This window comes from Channa argus, chromosome 16, assembly GCF_033026475.1.
Source record: "Channa argus isolate prfri chromosome 16, Channa argus male v1.0, whole genome shotgun sequence".
Lineage (NCBI taxonomy): Eukaryota > Metazoa > Chordata > Actinopteri > Anabantiformes > Channidae > Channa > Channa argus.
The window spans coordinates 22,825,239-22,841,310 of record NC_090212.1 but is presented as its reverse complement, the minus strand read 5'-3'; the positions used below and the strand labels follow the sequence as shown (position 1 = coordinate 22,841,310).

General features: G+C 44.3%; 1 protein-coding gene across 6 annotated transcripts in view; it reads left to right on the top strand.

Moving 5' to 3' along the window:
• The first annotated feature begins 2,873 nt into the window (after positions 1-2,873).
• Positions 2,874-16,072, top strand: part of mapkbp1 (mitogen-activated protein kinase binding protein 1) — a 24,930-nt gene continuing 11,731 nt past the window's right edge. For 4 of the 6 annotated variants that reach the window (XM_067479564.1, XM_067479565.1, XM_067479567.1 and 1 more), the window contains exons 1-16: positions 2,875-3,280; positions 5,592-5,683; positions 10,504-10,566; positions 10,734-10,791; positions 10,985-11,155; positions 11,396-11,533; positions 11,611-11,793; positions 12,087-12,104; positions 12,998-13,158; positions 13,340-13,538; positions 13,752-13,886; positions 14,186-14,394; positions 14,496-14,587; positions 14,955-15,080; positions 15,312-15,382; positions 15,726-15,847. In XM_067479564.1, coding sequence (XP_067335665.1) covers positions 3,164-3,280; positions 5,592-5,683; positions 10,504-10,566; positions 10,734-10,791; positions 10,985-11,155; positions 11,396-11,533; positions 11,611-11,793; positions 12,087-12,104; positions 12,998-13,158; positions 13,340-13,538; positions 13,752-13,886; positions 14,186-14,394; positions 14,496-14,587; positions 14,955-15,080; positions 15,312-15,382; positions 15,726-15,847 — 1,955 coding nt within the window. In that variant the 5' untranslated portion in view covers positions 2,875-3,163. Of the gene's footprint in view, positions 3,281-5,591; positions 5,684-10,503; positions 10,567-10,733; positions 10,792-10,984; positions 11,156-11,395; positions 11,534-11,610; positions 11,794-12,086; positions 12,105-12,997; positions 13,159-13,339; positions 13,539-13,751; positions 13,887-14,185; positions 14,395-14,495; positions 14,588-14,954; positions 15,081-15,311; positions 15,383-15,725; positions 15,848-16,072 lie in introns of all 6 variants that reach the window. The other 2 variants (XR_010911016.1, XM_067479566.1) reach the window with 2 other exon arrangements.

The following is a 16,072-nucleotide window of genomic DNA, read 5'->3' as shown; positions in this document are numbered from 1 at the left end:
TGACGGAACCGGTACTGTTCATTACATAGTCAGAGTATTTGAGGTTGTTGCTGTTCTTTTATCCGTCAAGATGAACATTGTATTAACCTTTTAAATGCAGAATATTGGTAAAATGTGGTCAGTGAGTTTCAGATTTGTCCATATGTTCATATTACAGCGGACAATCACCAACCTCTGCTGCTTCCACTACAGCTGTTGGCCATGCTCATCAGGGCCTCTCTGTCTTCTGTTGCTGCTTGTTTCACCTTCACTCCTGTCCCTCTGTATTTTGCTGCTGCTGCGTTTACCTTCACTCCTGTCCCACCGTTTTCTGTTGCTACTGATTTCAACTTTACTCCTGTAGCTCTATCTCTTGCTGCTTTCTGCCTGTTCAGGCACACCGTCATTCTCAACACAAACCTCTGAAACCTGTCTGTTTGATGAGCAGCTATGACATTGAAGCTCTGAATTTGTCAGTCCATCACAGCGGAAAATGTTTTCTAGGCAGAGCCTAGATTTTCCGAGGTCAATCACAGTAGATCAAATCCATTTTGTTAACAGCAGCAACGTGTTTGGGGGCATCAGAGACTCTTGTGAACACAAAAGAGTCATTTTTCCGATTCGGAAGGACGTGATTTTTAATGTCTTTGAGTATATTGTGGTTTTTCTTATCCCAGGTTGTGCACTTTCCACATGGGGAGAGGTAAGAGTACATGAGCAGGAACCTGCCCTGTTGGTTCTTGATCAGTGGTTTTAGGTTTGTCAGAACTTGAAGGTCTGCATCTACCGGTCCTGAGGGTTCGGCTACAACCACATTGGTGCCTCAGTACGTTTCAGCACTGTTAAGTATAGGTCTCACCTCTTCGCTTTAGCAGTCCTTCTGAAGGACTGCATGAAGTGTGTTTAGGTCCTGGTTCAGTGGGATGTTAGCAGCCAGGAGCAAAGGAAGAAGGGGAGTAAAATAGGAGATAGGAAAGGAGACATGTTTATGTGCAGCAATTGATGGAACTAAAAAGCCTCCTGAGAACATTTACTGATTAAAATCTGACCTTATTAAGGTTAAAGGCAGATATCAGTCAGTCATATATGAAGGTTAATTAGCTGCAGAAAATGAGGCAGAATTTCTGACAGAAGTCTTACTGTCTTGTTTCCTTGGTCTACGAGTGAAGGACAGTGGTATCAACTGCTTAGAATCACAGAGAGAGAGCCAAGGCCCTCCGACCACAGTTCACTGTGCAGATGCTGCAAAAATACTCGGTGTCACCAGAATCCCCTCACACATCAACACAGCAGCCACTTAGGTTTTTGCATGATGTAGAATTTTCATTGTCCTTCCATCTTGTTACTTTGTCCTGCACATTTAAAAGTTTCTTCAAACTTGGTCATATAAACTCATAGCAGAGAACCGACTTCTTCAGGACAAACTCTGTCTCTCATTGACATGATTAGAAATCAGCTTGGAGAATTTTAAATGTTTATATAAGAAAATCATCAAACTGCAATTTTAAAGTGCAAACTTTGCAAACTTTCTTCTGTATTAGTCACAGAAGAAGCACACTGGCGGAGTGGGTGGCGCTGGTGATTCACAGATAGAAGGTCTCCGGTTGAGTCCAAGCCAACTGTGGCCTTTCTCTGTGGAGTTTGCATGGTGTCCCTCTGCTTGTGTGGGTTTTCTCCCACAGTCCAAAGAAAATTGTAGTAGTTGTGAGTGTGAATGTTTGTCTGTCTGTGTATGTCTTTCTGTGTTGACCCTGAGACACACTGGAGACGTCTCCAGGGTAGACCTCACCTCTCCAGCCCCCTATGACCCTGAACAGTATATTTCAGGTGAACACAGTAAAGCTGCAGCAGAACTGTTACTGGGTTCCAGAAACGTTGGGACGCTGTGTGAAATGTAAATAAAGAAAAATCAGTTAAACCCATATTTGATTGTAATGTTACAGTGTCCCAACATTTCAGGAAACCTCTGAAGTCGTAACATGTTATTGATCTGATCGTTCAAAGAAAAACCTTTCTCACAGAAAACAAACTTCCTCAGTGTTCTTCTGATGACCAAAACAAAGTTCACGTGGTTTCTGCTGATGGCATGGGTTCAGACTGTCCCTCAGTGTCAGAACCCAGAGGACAAATACAGAGGACCAATGGACCAATGGATTCTCTAATGGGTGAGAGGTGTGTGTTTGGAAAGACCTACTCATTCATAATGTTATGGCTGATCTGTGTTTCTGTACAGGCGAACGTTTGTGAGCCCTTAAAATATAACCTGGGAGTTTGAATGTGTGCTCGATTCAGGTGAGTTTGATATTTTTAATTTACCGTCCATGTGTAACAACACACACACACGGATTGACAAACATGCTGATCTTCGTTTTCCATTAAATTTGTGTTCAATTGTGTTCAGTTGCACTTGTGTTCTTGCCGCTTTGCTTCGCTGACGGGTTACATTGCGTTTAATCTTCAATTCTGAAGCGAGAGAGGACGTCCGGCGACTTCGCAAAGTGTGTGTGTATGGCGGGGGTAGATGAATAGAGATTGTCACGTTTATATTTCAGCTAGAAACAACGTTTCCGATAATCTGTTTTCTTGTTTATTGTGGACAGATTAAACGAGTTTTGTCTAATTTTAACCCACACATCCGTCTCCATGAGTAGAAGCTGCACTGTGATTTTACTTTTGAAAAGAGTTCGTATGCTCAAAAGGAGGACAGGAGGACATCAACACTACCTTAATACAGTATTTGTACAGTATTGTGTATGGTCAATACACGCAGCAAACTGATATTTAACAATTTATCGTGTATTTTATTCTCCATTTTGTAAAGATTGTAATGAAAATGAAAATATGTAAAAAGCCTCGGATGTCAATGCAGTTTTATTGTGAAAACCCAGACAGGAAGTGCTGACGTTTTTGCAGCACGGGCTCATGACGCTGCTCGTACGTTTGTCCGGTGTCGATCGTGTTGGACCCGCGGCGTCTCTCGTTTCTTCGCTGCGGCGGAGAAATAAGATGCGGAGAGACAGCAGAACAGGAGCCCATGACCCAGATCAGTCCAGAATCAGAGGCAGGCTAGCTGAACGCTCCGGTCCGGCACGGCTCGGCTCGCAGACGGCATGACGGCGGCGGCGGCGACAGAGACGGCAACAGAGAAAAGCTCCAGCCGCAGAGAGAAGCACTTAACGGCGCGATGAGCGCGGAGGGAAGCGGGACGATCCGGAGCCGCATCAAGAACCTGCTGCGTTCCCCGTCCATCAAACTGCGGAGAAGCGGCACCGCACGGCACAAAGAGGATCTCAGCGGCAAGGTGCGCACGCGCTTTGACACACACACACACACAAAGTAGTCATTCTGTAGCTGTAAGGACTCTCGTTGACCAGTACCAGACCTCCACCACCCCACCAAAACCTGAACCTGGATCTCACTGTTATGTCCTCATTAGTGCTGGCTATAATTGACCCATTGGTCAGAACCTCTGGAGGACAACATGTCCTCATTTTAAAAATGTCCTGAATCTCTCTCATGTTTGCAGCATTTACTTTAGACATCATTCTCACAAAGGGCACTTGACCATCAGAGCTGCAGGGACAGACGTTGTATCTGTCTTTATCTTCCTGCAGCACCCATCTGGTAATCCACAACTGAAGGTGTTTGCAGAGAACACGCACACTCAGGATCTGCTGTGTCAGCACATTTTCTCTCACTTAGTTGACTTCAGCTGAAAACAAACCACAGATTCAAACAGAACTGTGACTGATTCCATTCCGGACCTGGTTCTGGTCTGGAAGTTTCCAGTCTCTCGGAGGACTTGTAGATGGTGTCTTCAACCAGTCTTCCTGTCCTCTGTGCTGCTGTCAAAAACTGAAGTCCAACGCTGAGCTGCTAGGCCTTTCAAGATAAGAGCCCTATTCCTGTATTATTTACTGCAGTATCTGTAGTACTGTAGTAGTTGTAGTAACTTCAGACAAAAACAGTATGTAAAAACAAAATTGACTGGTTAAAAAAAAACTAAACTGAACAAATTAAACCTTCTACTGATTTACCAGAAGCTGCTGGTTGATCCAGCAGTGTGTGTGTGTGTGTGTGTAAATGGACCAGTCTCTTCATGAGGTTCGTATTCTTAACGTCACACTGGACCCATGAACCTGAATATGTCAGCTGGTTCTGGTTATGATTTGCTGAACATGTCAGGAAGTGTGTGACGATTGGCTGAATGACTGCAGTGATTTTGAGCACACAGACAGATCAATGACAAAGTTCCATTCAGATTTAGATTTGTTACTTTCTTGTTATTTGAAATAATTTCTTTCAGGTCTCATTCTGCAATTTGTACAGCCAAGCAGCACGTGTGACGTCACCTTCAGGAAGTGTTTTTCCTGAAGAGAACCTTCCTGAGGATCAGTGTAAATGTGGAGGAGGAGGTTCAGTGTGACCTCGGTGTGACTGTTTAAGAATCAGCTGAAGCTTTGTCCTCGTTAACTGTTCTGTTGCATACCGACAAAAATGGGAGAAAACAAGAACAGAGTTTGGAGCTTATCATGGCGCTTAGCATGGAGCCGCTCAAACCATAGTGAAAGCTTCTGATAACAAGTCACACCTCTGAGGAAAAAACTTGCTGATGCGCTATGTTATGGTTAATTTGCCTTGAAGGCAGAGCTCAGACTGACTTCACACTGGGCAGGTTACCGTGACAACACAAGCTACAGGTTAACAACACCAGTTGTAAATAACACGCTATGCTGTATTTTGTTCTGCAAAACTATGTAGCAACATATCCACAGACAGAAGGGGGACAGTACTGTGTCCATGACTGATTTAATGAGAAACCAATAGAACAAAAGTGCTAATAACATTGATGATACTTTGGCCTGCTAACGAATGGAGCAGCCTTATTAGATTCTGAGACCAGGGTTGCTCTGGTTCAACTGACTTTTGAGTCAGACATATAACTTCAGGAGGCATTTCAGCTAAACTTTGTTATTGGGAAGTAATGATGGAACGTAACAATAGGTCTGGTTTGAATTGAGACGGACAAAGACAGGGATACTGCTCAACTCTCAGCTCAGGTCTGTCAATTATTGATGATGATCTCAGCTCAAAGTTCAGTTCTCAAACCCTGAATCAGTTCTTAATGTTTAATATTCAAATAGATGTGAGTGACATTGTAAAAATCTGTTTTCACTCTGACATCAAAAATTCAGTTTCTGTTGATCAGAGGAAACCAGGTCCACAGAGCTCTAAAGAACAGAACACATGTAGTTGAAACAGGAACTTTATTGAACACAGAGCTTAGAGTTGTCTCTACAGCCACTGGAACCAGGTAAACCTGAGCTGTCACACACATCTCTGCATCCAGAGTCCCTCTGCAGACAGAACAAGAACTGATGGTACTCTGGTTAAAACACTTTTGTTAAAAGAAGAAAGTAGTACAGTTGGGACGGTGCAGATGCTACTTAAACATCTGTCATTTACCTAGTGTGGTTTTTATGGACTGATGGGAAATTAAGGATTCGTCCAGCTGCTGTCACTTCACTGGAGCTGGTTCAGGAGAATCCAGAAGGAGTAGCAGGTGTTGGGGAGGGGTTTGTTACTAATGACTTCTGACCTTTGTCCTCCAGGTGACCTTGGAGAAGGTTCTGGGTATCACGGCTCCTGGGAACCGAGCACTGGCCTGCGACCCCCGGACTGGACTGCTGGCGTATCCTGCAGGGTGAGAATCACACAGAGGGTTTTCTGTTGTTCCTTGGGGGGTGGGGGGTCCACACACTGACAGGAATCACTGTGTACATGTACACAGCTCATGTGTTATATCATGATGTAAATACTGGGAGCTGTAATACTGAGTGTGTACAGTGAAACTTGGACGGGAACTTAAAGTCTGGACTTTAGAGGTTAATGACTTGATCCAATTATCAGATTAAACACGTCATGTGACTTAAAGACACACACACACACACACACACACACACACACAGTGGATCACAAGGCCATAGTTACAGTCTCCCAGTCCTTGTGTTTGTGTGTGTGTGTGTCTTTAAAAGGGTTTTAAGGTTATTAAGGATTTTCAGAGGTTTTTACAGAATCTTAAAGTGGATTCAGGGTCAGTTCAGGGGTTAGGGTTAGAAGGCGGTCTCTGTGGTCTCTCTAGGTTTGGGTATTTAAGAGCTTTTTAACGTGGGTTTGAGGCATCTTTGCAGAGTGTCAGAGAAGGGGTTTTGAGGATTCTTGAGGTGGTCCAAGAAGTTGTTGGAAACAAAAAAAATCTTCGTGTTTGGTTGGACTGTTTATTGTGTCCCCTCAGGATCTGGTCCAAACAGTCTCTGGAGCAGGAGCAAACATTTGGTATGTTTTATCATATCTCATGTGATGATGTGTGGTAATTAAACTCCATTAGATAAAAGCCTAACACCGAAAACAAAACCCCATTGGTCACTGCCATCAGTGAATGAGGTTCTGACAGGTTTCTTAAGGAAAAGGAAGGATCTGTGACAAGGCTTTTGTTGTTTCTGGAAGAGTTTTAGGGGGAGGGGGATCTTGATTTTCCCTGCCAGCTGTTTGTGCCAGATGTTGTTGTGATGAACTAAAAAAAATTTGCCTGTTGTTCAGCTGTTGGACTTTGGGCAGAGTCTCTGGTAAACCCACCTGGAGACAGTGTGCTGTCATTGTAGTCCCTGTTGGAGCTGGAGTAGGGGCTACAGCAGCGTCACAGACTCGACTGATCCTCCTCTCATCCTGAAATGGTTTTGTTTCTTGGATGAGTCTGAGTCCACAAGAATGATGGGAATGTCAGGGTGGATGTGATCCAAGATCCAGATTTAAATTTTCTGCTGTCCAATCGGCTGAGAGCTGGAGAGGAACAGAGGCTGCTGATTGGTTGTTGAGCTGTTTGTGTTCCGGTCAGAAGATTCAGTTCACGGGTGAAAAGGTTTAATGCTGACGCTGAAGGAAGTAGGTCAGTGTGTTTATGTGTATGTGTGAGGGGCTTAACTTTATATTTGTTAAGCACTTTAAGAAAACTAGGTTGACCTAAGTGCTGTACAGAAATAAAATAGCACAATAGTATAGAATAAAACTAATACAACAGATAAAATAATGTCAACAACTCAGACTATGTAAACCAATGAAAACAAGTGGGTTTTAAGAAGGGATTTAAAAACAGGTAAGGGTGAGGCCTGTCTGATGTGCAAGGGCAACTCGTTCCACAGTTTTGAAGCAGCCACCGCAAAAGCTCGGTCCCCTCTGAGCTCGTCTTTAGTTTTCGTGACACTCCGGATCAGCAGGTCAGCTGATCTGAGCGACCGTGGTGGAAAATATGGATGCAGGAACTCAGAGAGGTACAGGTTCCAGTAAAGTGAATATAAAATAGTTGAAAAGTGCTCATATTTTCGAGTGCCAGTTAAAAGATGCAGCAGCATTTTGGACAAGCTGCAGTCGAGAGACTGACGACTGACTCGCGCACTGCAGTAATCCAGCCCGGATGTAACGAAGGAATGGATAACTGTTTCAAAGGGCTCTTTTGTAAGAATGTGCTTGACTCTGGCCACCTGCCTCAGTGACTTAACAACAGACTGGATCTGCCATTCAAACTTCTGGTCAGTTTCCATTTTAAACCCAATGTTAATAATTTCAGTAATTTCAGTTAATAAAAAGTCTACAGGGACAGCCCCACTAGATGACTTAGTTCCCACCTTCACCTCAGTCTTTGAGTTGTTAAAGTGTAAGAAGATAAGAGCCATCCAGGCTTTAATGTCCTTTACAAATTGCAGTAATAAACTGCCAGAAAAAGCATCCTTCTTATTGAGTGAAACATAGGATCTGACAGTCATCACAATAGCAGTGAAAAGAAATGGCATGTCTTCTGAGGATGGAGCCCAGTGGCAGCAAATACAAAGAAAAGAGGATAGGGCCTAAAATGGAGATTATTAAGGGACTCAGGATGCTCCAGGAGTTGTTGAGTGGTCTTTGGAAGGGATGCATGGATGCAGTGAAAAAAAAAAAAAAAAAAGAATTATTATGAACGTTTCCAAACTAACCGTCACTTTATCACTGTGGATCAGTAATTGGCTCAGTTGTTTATCACCACCAGAACCATTAGGGAGAGTGGGCTTCCTTCAGAGAGGAAGTCCAAAAAGACTTTTTTAGTAAACTAGGGTGAAAAGTTACTGTGGCCTACAGACAGTCAGCTCTGAGTAATTACCGGTCTGGTTAAGAGACTTATTCTGAGTTTGTCTTGTCCATCATCTGCCCTGATAAACCATTTACTCGAGACGAGACAGAGGACAGACTGTCGCATGAACAGCATGTGTTCAGGTCCATTCATCTCACTCCACTTCTCTGGGAAATAATTTTACACCTTCATACAAAGTGTGAGCTGCACGCGTGTCTGCAGACTTCACTTATTAATCAGCCACGTGGGCAAAGACAAAATTCGATGGGATTGATCAAAATGTCAAAGATCAGCCCGATCGATCAATTGGTTATCAGTTATTATCAGTCTGAAAGCAGCTCAGAGAAGCAGATCTGCTCTCTGCAGCTTGCTGTTTTCTTGCTGCATTGCAGATGTGGGTCAGGTTGGGGAGGGTCTGTGCTCTCTGCTACACACTGAGGACATGCATGTTACACTGCAGCAGAACCCCCCCCCCACACACACACACACACACACACACACACACACACACACATATATAAACACTCACACACTCCCCTTCCTCTTAGCTGGTGTTCTTCTGGGTAACCTGAGCACAGACTGTCTTACAAACTGTAGCTGATAGGAGAAAAGTTTCAGTTTTGGTTTAATCACTGTGATGTCTGCAAACATCTGTCCCTGTTGCTGTTTTATCTCAATGTGAAGGAAAGACTCAGTCATGAAATTGTTTGCTGCAGAGCTAAATGATGATGATAGAGCTTTAAAGCTTCCTTTTGTGTGTGTGTGTGTGTGTGTGTGTGTGTGTGTGTGTGTGTGTGTGTGTGTGTGCGCGCTCTGATGCGAAAGAATATAATTGGTTACTGACTCAGCTGCAGACACTTATTAGTAAGTGTGTTTATGTGCACACACACGCTTCTGTCTGTCGGTCTGATGACTCACACTGGGATTTCTGCGTGTGTGTGTTGGGGGGCGGTGTGCTGCTAACAGTGCACACAGTAATAGGTCTGATCAGATCTGAGGCTGAAAACTGCAGCTCTGTAAAGCCTCTCTTATATGGATGTGTGTTAAAGTGTAAACCTGGAACAGTGGTGGTTTAGGAGCTCGGGGGGGGGGCACACTGACCAATGATAACAGGTTACCCCGGCACTGAGTCACACATCAGATATGAAGCAGATACAGATTTTAGCCTCTCTTAATTCCTGGTTTTGTTTTTTGGAACATTTCCTGTCTCTTTACCAACAGCGACTCTAAACCTGTCCTCAGGTGTGTTGTCTCTGTCCCTGTGGCTCACCCTGTCAGGCCGGGACCATCACCAGAGGGAGTCAGAACAAACAACAACTTGTTTTCCTCTTCTTGTTGAGTAGTGAGGTCAAAGGTCAGACGGTTTTGATCTGACACCTGCAGCACCCGCAGCTGTTCTAACATCAAAAACAGTCCATATTGACCCCACCCCTGATAAATAGAGAGACAAGAGACACTCCCAGAGGCCTGAAGATATTTGATCTTTATTCAATCTCTATTGACACAATACAAATACACAGACATACAAAGTTTCCACCCAGAGATATTTAGCTACTGGATGTGACTAGTTTGTAGGATTAAGACGTTTTTAGAACCAAGCAATGTCATGTCAGGAACCACATTGAAGACACGGAAGCTCACATTCCTGTGACCCTCAGGTGGGTTTGATCAACTCACTAGAGTCCCGTAAACCAACCTGCGGTCATTGTTCACCCATTACAAACACAGATGTGCCTCAAGTTTGCAGCACAACATTGCGATACATTGTCAGTATACATGATGTCTGCTTCTTGTCCTTCTGTCCAAGAAGACAGATCCGTCCCTTGTTTCTTTTCTCCTTTGCTTTTTCTTTATCCGATTCGGTGGTCTGAGGACAGACGAAGCCATTGTTTTGTACAGACTATAAAACTCTAAGGCATATTTTTGAAACTGGGTTATTGAAGTCCTTGCTATGATAGAAATGTCCACACGTGATAGAAATGTCTTCACTGTGAGCAGCGTGTCTCTGTCTCTTTATAAACACTGAGCAGTTTAATGAGTCTCTCTGTTTGGTGACTCAGTCTGTCCAACCTGAACATTCAGAAACACACTCTGCCAACTTCCCCCTCCACAAACTCAGTGTCTTGGTGCAGAGACTGAGACAGCTGCGGTGGTGTACAGACAGTATGTAGGTATAAAGTTAGGATTATTCAAAATAATTCGAGTGTTTTCTAAATGAAACTACAGTAAAGAACTGAAATAAGACAGCAACCAAATTGTGCAGATTTATTATCAACTTTATTCATGTGAACAAATCAAATGCACCTCTGAGTCTGTTTTATACCTCACTTACCTCTTTTGTATGTCTGTGTATGTGTGTGCAGGTGTGTTGTGGTCCTCCTTAATCCTCGGAAGAACAAACAGCATCACATCTTCAACAGCTCCAGGTAAACCACCGCTAGCCATTCAGAGCACTTTCCTGTGTCTGTGGCTGCCATGTGACCTGTCTCTCTCTCTCGCTCTCTCTCTCTCTCTGTCTCGCTCTCTCTCTCTCGCGCTCTCTCTCTCTCTCTCTCTGTCTCTCTCTCTCTCTCTCTCTTTTTTTTCGGTGCAGGAAGGCCATCACCACATTGGCTTTTTCTCCTGATGGGAAATATGTGGTCACAGGAGAGGTGAGTGTTACTGGATTGAGTTCTGGTTCTTGTTCTGTTAAAGTCCAGTTTCACCAAAGTCCAGATCCCAGAGTTAAGTCTGAGGAACCTAGAAACTGGAACCTGTGAAATCTGGAGGTGGCACTGGTCAGTTCATTTGGAACCCCAGTCTGACTCCTAACCTGACTTTAATCTGAGACCCCCCCCCCCACAGAGTGGTCACCTGCCTGCCGTTCGGATCTGGGATGTGTCAGAACGTCTTCAGGTCTCTGAGCTGCAGGAACATAAATACGGCGTGGCCTGTGTGGCCTTTTCTCCAAATGGTAAATACATCGTCAGCGTTGGCTACCAACATGACATGATGGTCAACGTCTGGAACTGGAAGGTAACTAAGTACTTTTACTTTACTACTATTCAGACTAGCTTCACCTGTGCTGTTACTGCGGAGACCATGAACTGGCTTTAGTGGGAGAATGTGTGTATTTACTGATACAGTCAGAAACTCTAAGGAAAGCCTGCAGGTGAAGTTTCCTTAATGCAGAGCAGAAGGCCTGAGGGTCACAGCGTTGAAAAGATAGATGTGAAAAACACCTGTTGTTTACCTGTTCTGTTCTGTCTGCGTCAGAAAAACGTGGTGGTCGCAGCCAACAAAGTCTCCAGTAAAGTCATGGCCGTCTCCTTCTCGGATGACAGCTCCTACTTTGTCACCGCTGGCAACCGCCACGTCAAGTTCTGGTACCTGGACCACGCCAAGACCTCCAAGGTTCACCTGTCTCCCACCTTCTGATGACATCATTCTGTGTTATTACTGTCCTCATTAATCCGTCTGTCGTTGTCCAGGTGAATGCCACAGTCCCCCTGCTGGGGCGTTCAGGGCTGCTGGGAGAGCTCAGGAATAATTTCTTCAGCGATGTGGCATGTGGTCGGGGTCGACAGGCCTCCTCCACCTTCTGTATCACCTCCTCTGGGCTCCTGTGCGAGTTCAACGACCGTCGCCTCTTGGACAAGTGGGTTGAGCTCCGGGTGAGTTTCAGTGTTTGAGTCATTTGGTTTAGGACGTGTTAAATCTTTCAACAAGATAGAGGACAGCTGTCTCCATCTTTGCAACATGTGGTTACCATAATTACAGGATGATTCTCTTCCTGTGACTAAAATCCTGATCCCTGGGTTCAGTTTGAGACCAAATTCTGGACTGTCCCTCTGACAGAAACCCACAGACACACACTCTGTGACTTTAATGTTGCCTCGTGTGTGATTTTTAAAGTAAAAAAACACTAACGTAAAGTTGTTGTCCTTTTCTCCTGCTTCCTGTGCAGAGACTCGACTCTGCCGCTGTAAGTTCTCCTCTCACCGCGACTCAGGCTCTTCAGCCTCTGATGCAGTTTTCAGCAGGTGTTTCGTAAAGACTGAATCTTTGTCTTCATTGGCTGAATTGACTGACTCAGACACGCTCACTTTCTCCCTTTCACCCTATTGGTCAATTTCACAGCACACCGCCATCATTCATGTACAGCTTTCCACCTGATTGGTTCCTCTCACCCCCCACACTCTGATTCGCAGACGACCCTGAACCCAGCATGAGTCACCTCCTCCTACTTGCAGCATCCCCTCACTACTGCAGTACTGAGACTAAATACTGCAGTACTGATACTCAGCACCCTGATGGAGCAGTAGCTCAGTAACAGCAGCGTCTTTGTGTGAATCTTCACCCACTCACATTCTCTGACCTACTTTTTAGAGACACAAACACAAAGAAATATGTTCAGTTCAGAGGAAAATAAAAACTTATCATCACGGCCTCATAACGCAGCAGTTTTAGTGAGTTAATGCCATGATGGACTGATTGCCACATCATATTTAACCTTTGACTGAAGGAATATAATTACTCAGGACGTTGGTGTAGTTCAACGTTACAAAACATTAGAGCCAGAAAATGTAGACTTATTGCAAAATTTTACGTCATTTTCAGAGAACAAACAAACACATTATTCCATATTTACAATTCTAATTTATTTTTAATAATTTAAATATTCTGTTTGTCTTTTAAAAATGTAAACCTTAACAAACTTTTATTTTGAGTTCTTGAATCAGTGACTTCCTTCAGAAACATTCCTCTGAATGTACTTCAGTACATTTATCACAGCTGTCATCCCCATCATACATCAGGCTCAGGTCATGACACTCATGTCTCTGACTCACTTGTCCAACTGCCTGCTTGTGTCCTCAGACGTCTCAGGCCACCTGTCTCTCCGTCACAGATGAGTTTATCTTCTGTGGTTGTTCTGATGGGACGGTTCGAGCTTTCAGTCCCGTCAACCTGCACTTCCTCTGCACTCTGCCCCGCCCACACTACCTGGGAGCTGACATTGCCAGTATGGTGGATGCCAGGTAACACTCACATGACAGGTTGTAGTCAGTAAACAGAGATACAGTAGACCAGTATTGAGCCCATGTTGACCAAGTGGGCAGAGCAGCAAACCTCAGTCTGTTTAAGTCAGAGATTAGCTGATGTGTTTCCATAGAAATATTTTATTCTAAGTGTGTGTGTAAATGCTTCCCCCCTCCACAGTCAGCTGTTCTCCTGCAGGTCAGAGTTTCGGTACCCGGACACTGTGGCAGTGACCTATGACCCGAGCAACCGCTGGCTGTCCTGTGTCTACAATGACCACAGTGTTTATGTTTGGGACGTCCGAGACCTGCGGGACCCCCGACGGGCCGGAAAACTCTATTCAGCCCTGTACCACTCATCCTGTGTATGGAGTCTGGAGGTCTGTGTGTGTATCAGCATGCTTGGGTTACAGACTGCATGGACAACCATCTGAGTTTTTATTAATCAGTACATATGACTCAGTGTTTTGCTCCTGGGTGATTCGTGTTTAATTTGACAGCAGAAGAAAAACCTCATTAAACCAGCCACACTTCTATCTTTACTTTAACATATTTGACATATTTTACACTTTGATAGTAAGGATTGCTTGCAGGTGTACCCAGAGGGCAGTGGAGGAGGGCACGTGCATCTACCGCCTGGCTCCTTCCTGTCCTGCTCCTCAGACAACACCATCCGACTGTGGAATATGGAGGGACACACTCTACTCAGCAGGAACATCCTGAGCCAAGTATGACCACACGCACACACACGCACACTGGCAAGTTTTCTGGGGTTTCTGCTTCAACAACTGCAACTTGATCATTTGTTTACAGTCTCCCCGTAAACTGTGCTTAAGTAGTCACTTGCCCTTTCTATTAACATTGCTTAGCAACCACTCCACCTTTTCTCAATTACCATTATGATATATTTTCCCCCCTTTGTCTTGTCAATTTTTGTTAATTTATGTCATTTTAGATTAACATTAGTTCCTTTCAACTTCCCACATGTACACCTGCACACCTGACCACTTATCTTTGACCCCTTCAGGACCTGCAGAAGGTCATTTACGTGGATGACAATAATACAAGTCTCTTGGACACGGAGAGCATCATTGTCGCCGGTGGCAACTCAGAGAAGGGAGGCTCATCGGGCTCCGAGGGACAGCAGATGGACCAGAGCAGGTCAGGTATTAGGACCCTGAGGGTCAGTCCGGATGGACAGCACCTGGCCTCTGGAGATCGCATGGGGGTCCTCAGGTAAGGGAGCTTCTGAGTGGACTGATCTTTGTCTAATGTTGGTTGACTGTTGTATGTTTTGGTTTGTGTGATGTTTTATAACGTTTGTATGCGTGTTACAGGATCCATGACCTGGACAGTATGGAGGAGATCCTGAACGTTCAGGCTCATGACTCAGAGATCCTCTGTCTTGAGTTTTCCAAACCAGACACTGGTGAGAATCTGCTAATCGGCAGCAAACAACATGTTTAGCACAATGTACAACACGATGAATATATATATAGATATATATATAAAAAAAGCTCACATTATTCTGTTAGTGTTAACCTTTGATTAAAAGGACCATTTAACCAGACTATTATTTGATTTATTTATTTTGGTGTTTTACTAGTGTGATCCTGTTATTAATTGTGGAAATTAAATTTTAAAAAGTGTAGTGATGTAATACTTGCATTACTGTGTGTTTTCATTGGTATATATATTATACTTGTGTACTGACCGTGGGTGGGAGTTACCAACAAATGCTCATTAATGACATTTGTGAGTGTGTGTGTGTGTGTGTGTGCGCGCTTGTGTGTCAGGTCTCCAATTATTAGCCACGGCCAGTCGGGACCGTCTGATCCACGTCCTGGATGCAGCCAGAGAGTACAGTCTGGTTCAGACTCTGGATGAACACTCGTCCTCCATTACTGCTGTCAGATTTGCCGGTCAGTCACAACCCACCGGTCTGACCTATTTCCGTATGCTGTGCTTGTATTGTAGTATTTCATATCTGAGAGCTAGACTTACTGGTTATTTAACAAGGTTTGTAATAAATGAAACCAACCAGCCAAAGACATGAACCGTGATATCAGTTAAAAACCAACATGGCTCCATGTAGCTGAGCTAAAGCTTCATCTGATGTTGATCTGACCTCACCTGCTTCTTGTCTCCATCAGCCAATGAAGGGAAGGTGAGGATGATCAGCTGTGGAGCCGATAAAAGCGTCTATTTTCGCACTGCTCGACAGGTGAGAACTGCACCTGAGAGATGTCACTGTCTAACAGCCAGTCACAGGCAAGAACAGATCCACAATAAGTGAAAAAGTGGATCTGAGAACACTTGTGGTTTCTCTGCTTCTGCACACTATTTGTTTCCATGTTTCAATTGTTGAATCACTGCAGGTAAATAAGTAACTACAGGTACATAATTACCGTGATTTAAAGTTGCTCGTTGAAATTCAAGCTGACAGTCGAGATTTTAAACACATCTTTATAGTTTCATTTCAAACCCACTGTGGTGATATACGGAGCCAGCATAACCTGTATCGCTGACCACATACTTAAGGACATGACTACTTTTTTCTGTCTCAGGTGGAGGAGGGGCTGGAGTTCACACGAACTCATCATGTTGTCAGGAAGACGACTCTGTACGACATGGACGTGGAGCCAACCAGGAAGTACGCAGCAGTGGGCTGTCAGGACCGCAGCATCAGGTAACACAAACCTGTGGGGGTGGGCGCATAATCCACCAGGAGCAGGATTAGGATTAAGCACTACGATGGTGTCATCTTTGTCTTTCCTTAGTCTTGTTACTTTCAGACAGCGTTCCAGTGTTTGTGTCATTTTCGTCTTGGTAAATTTGACTCAACAGAGTGTTCAGGTGCAGTGGGGAACCTTAGCCTCGTCACATCTAACAGAAAATGCAGATTCTTATATTG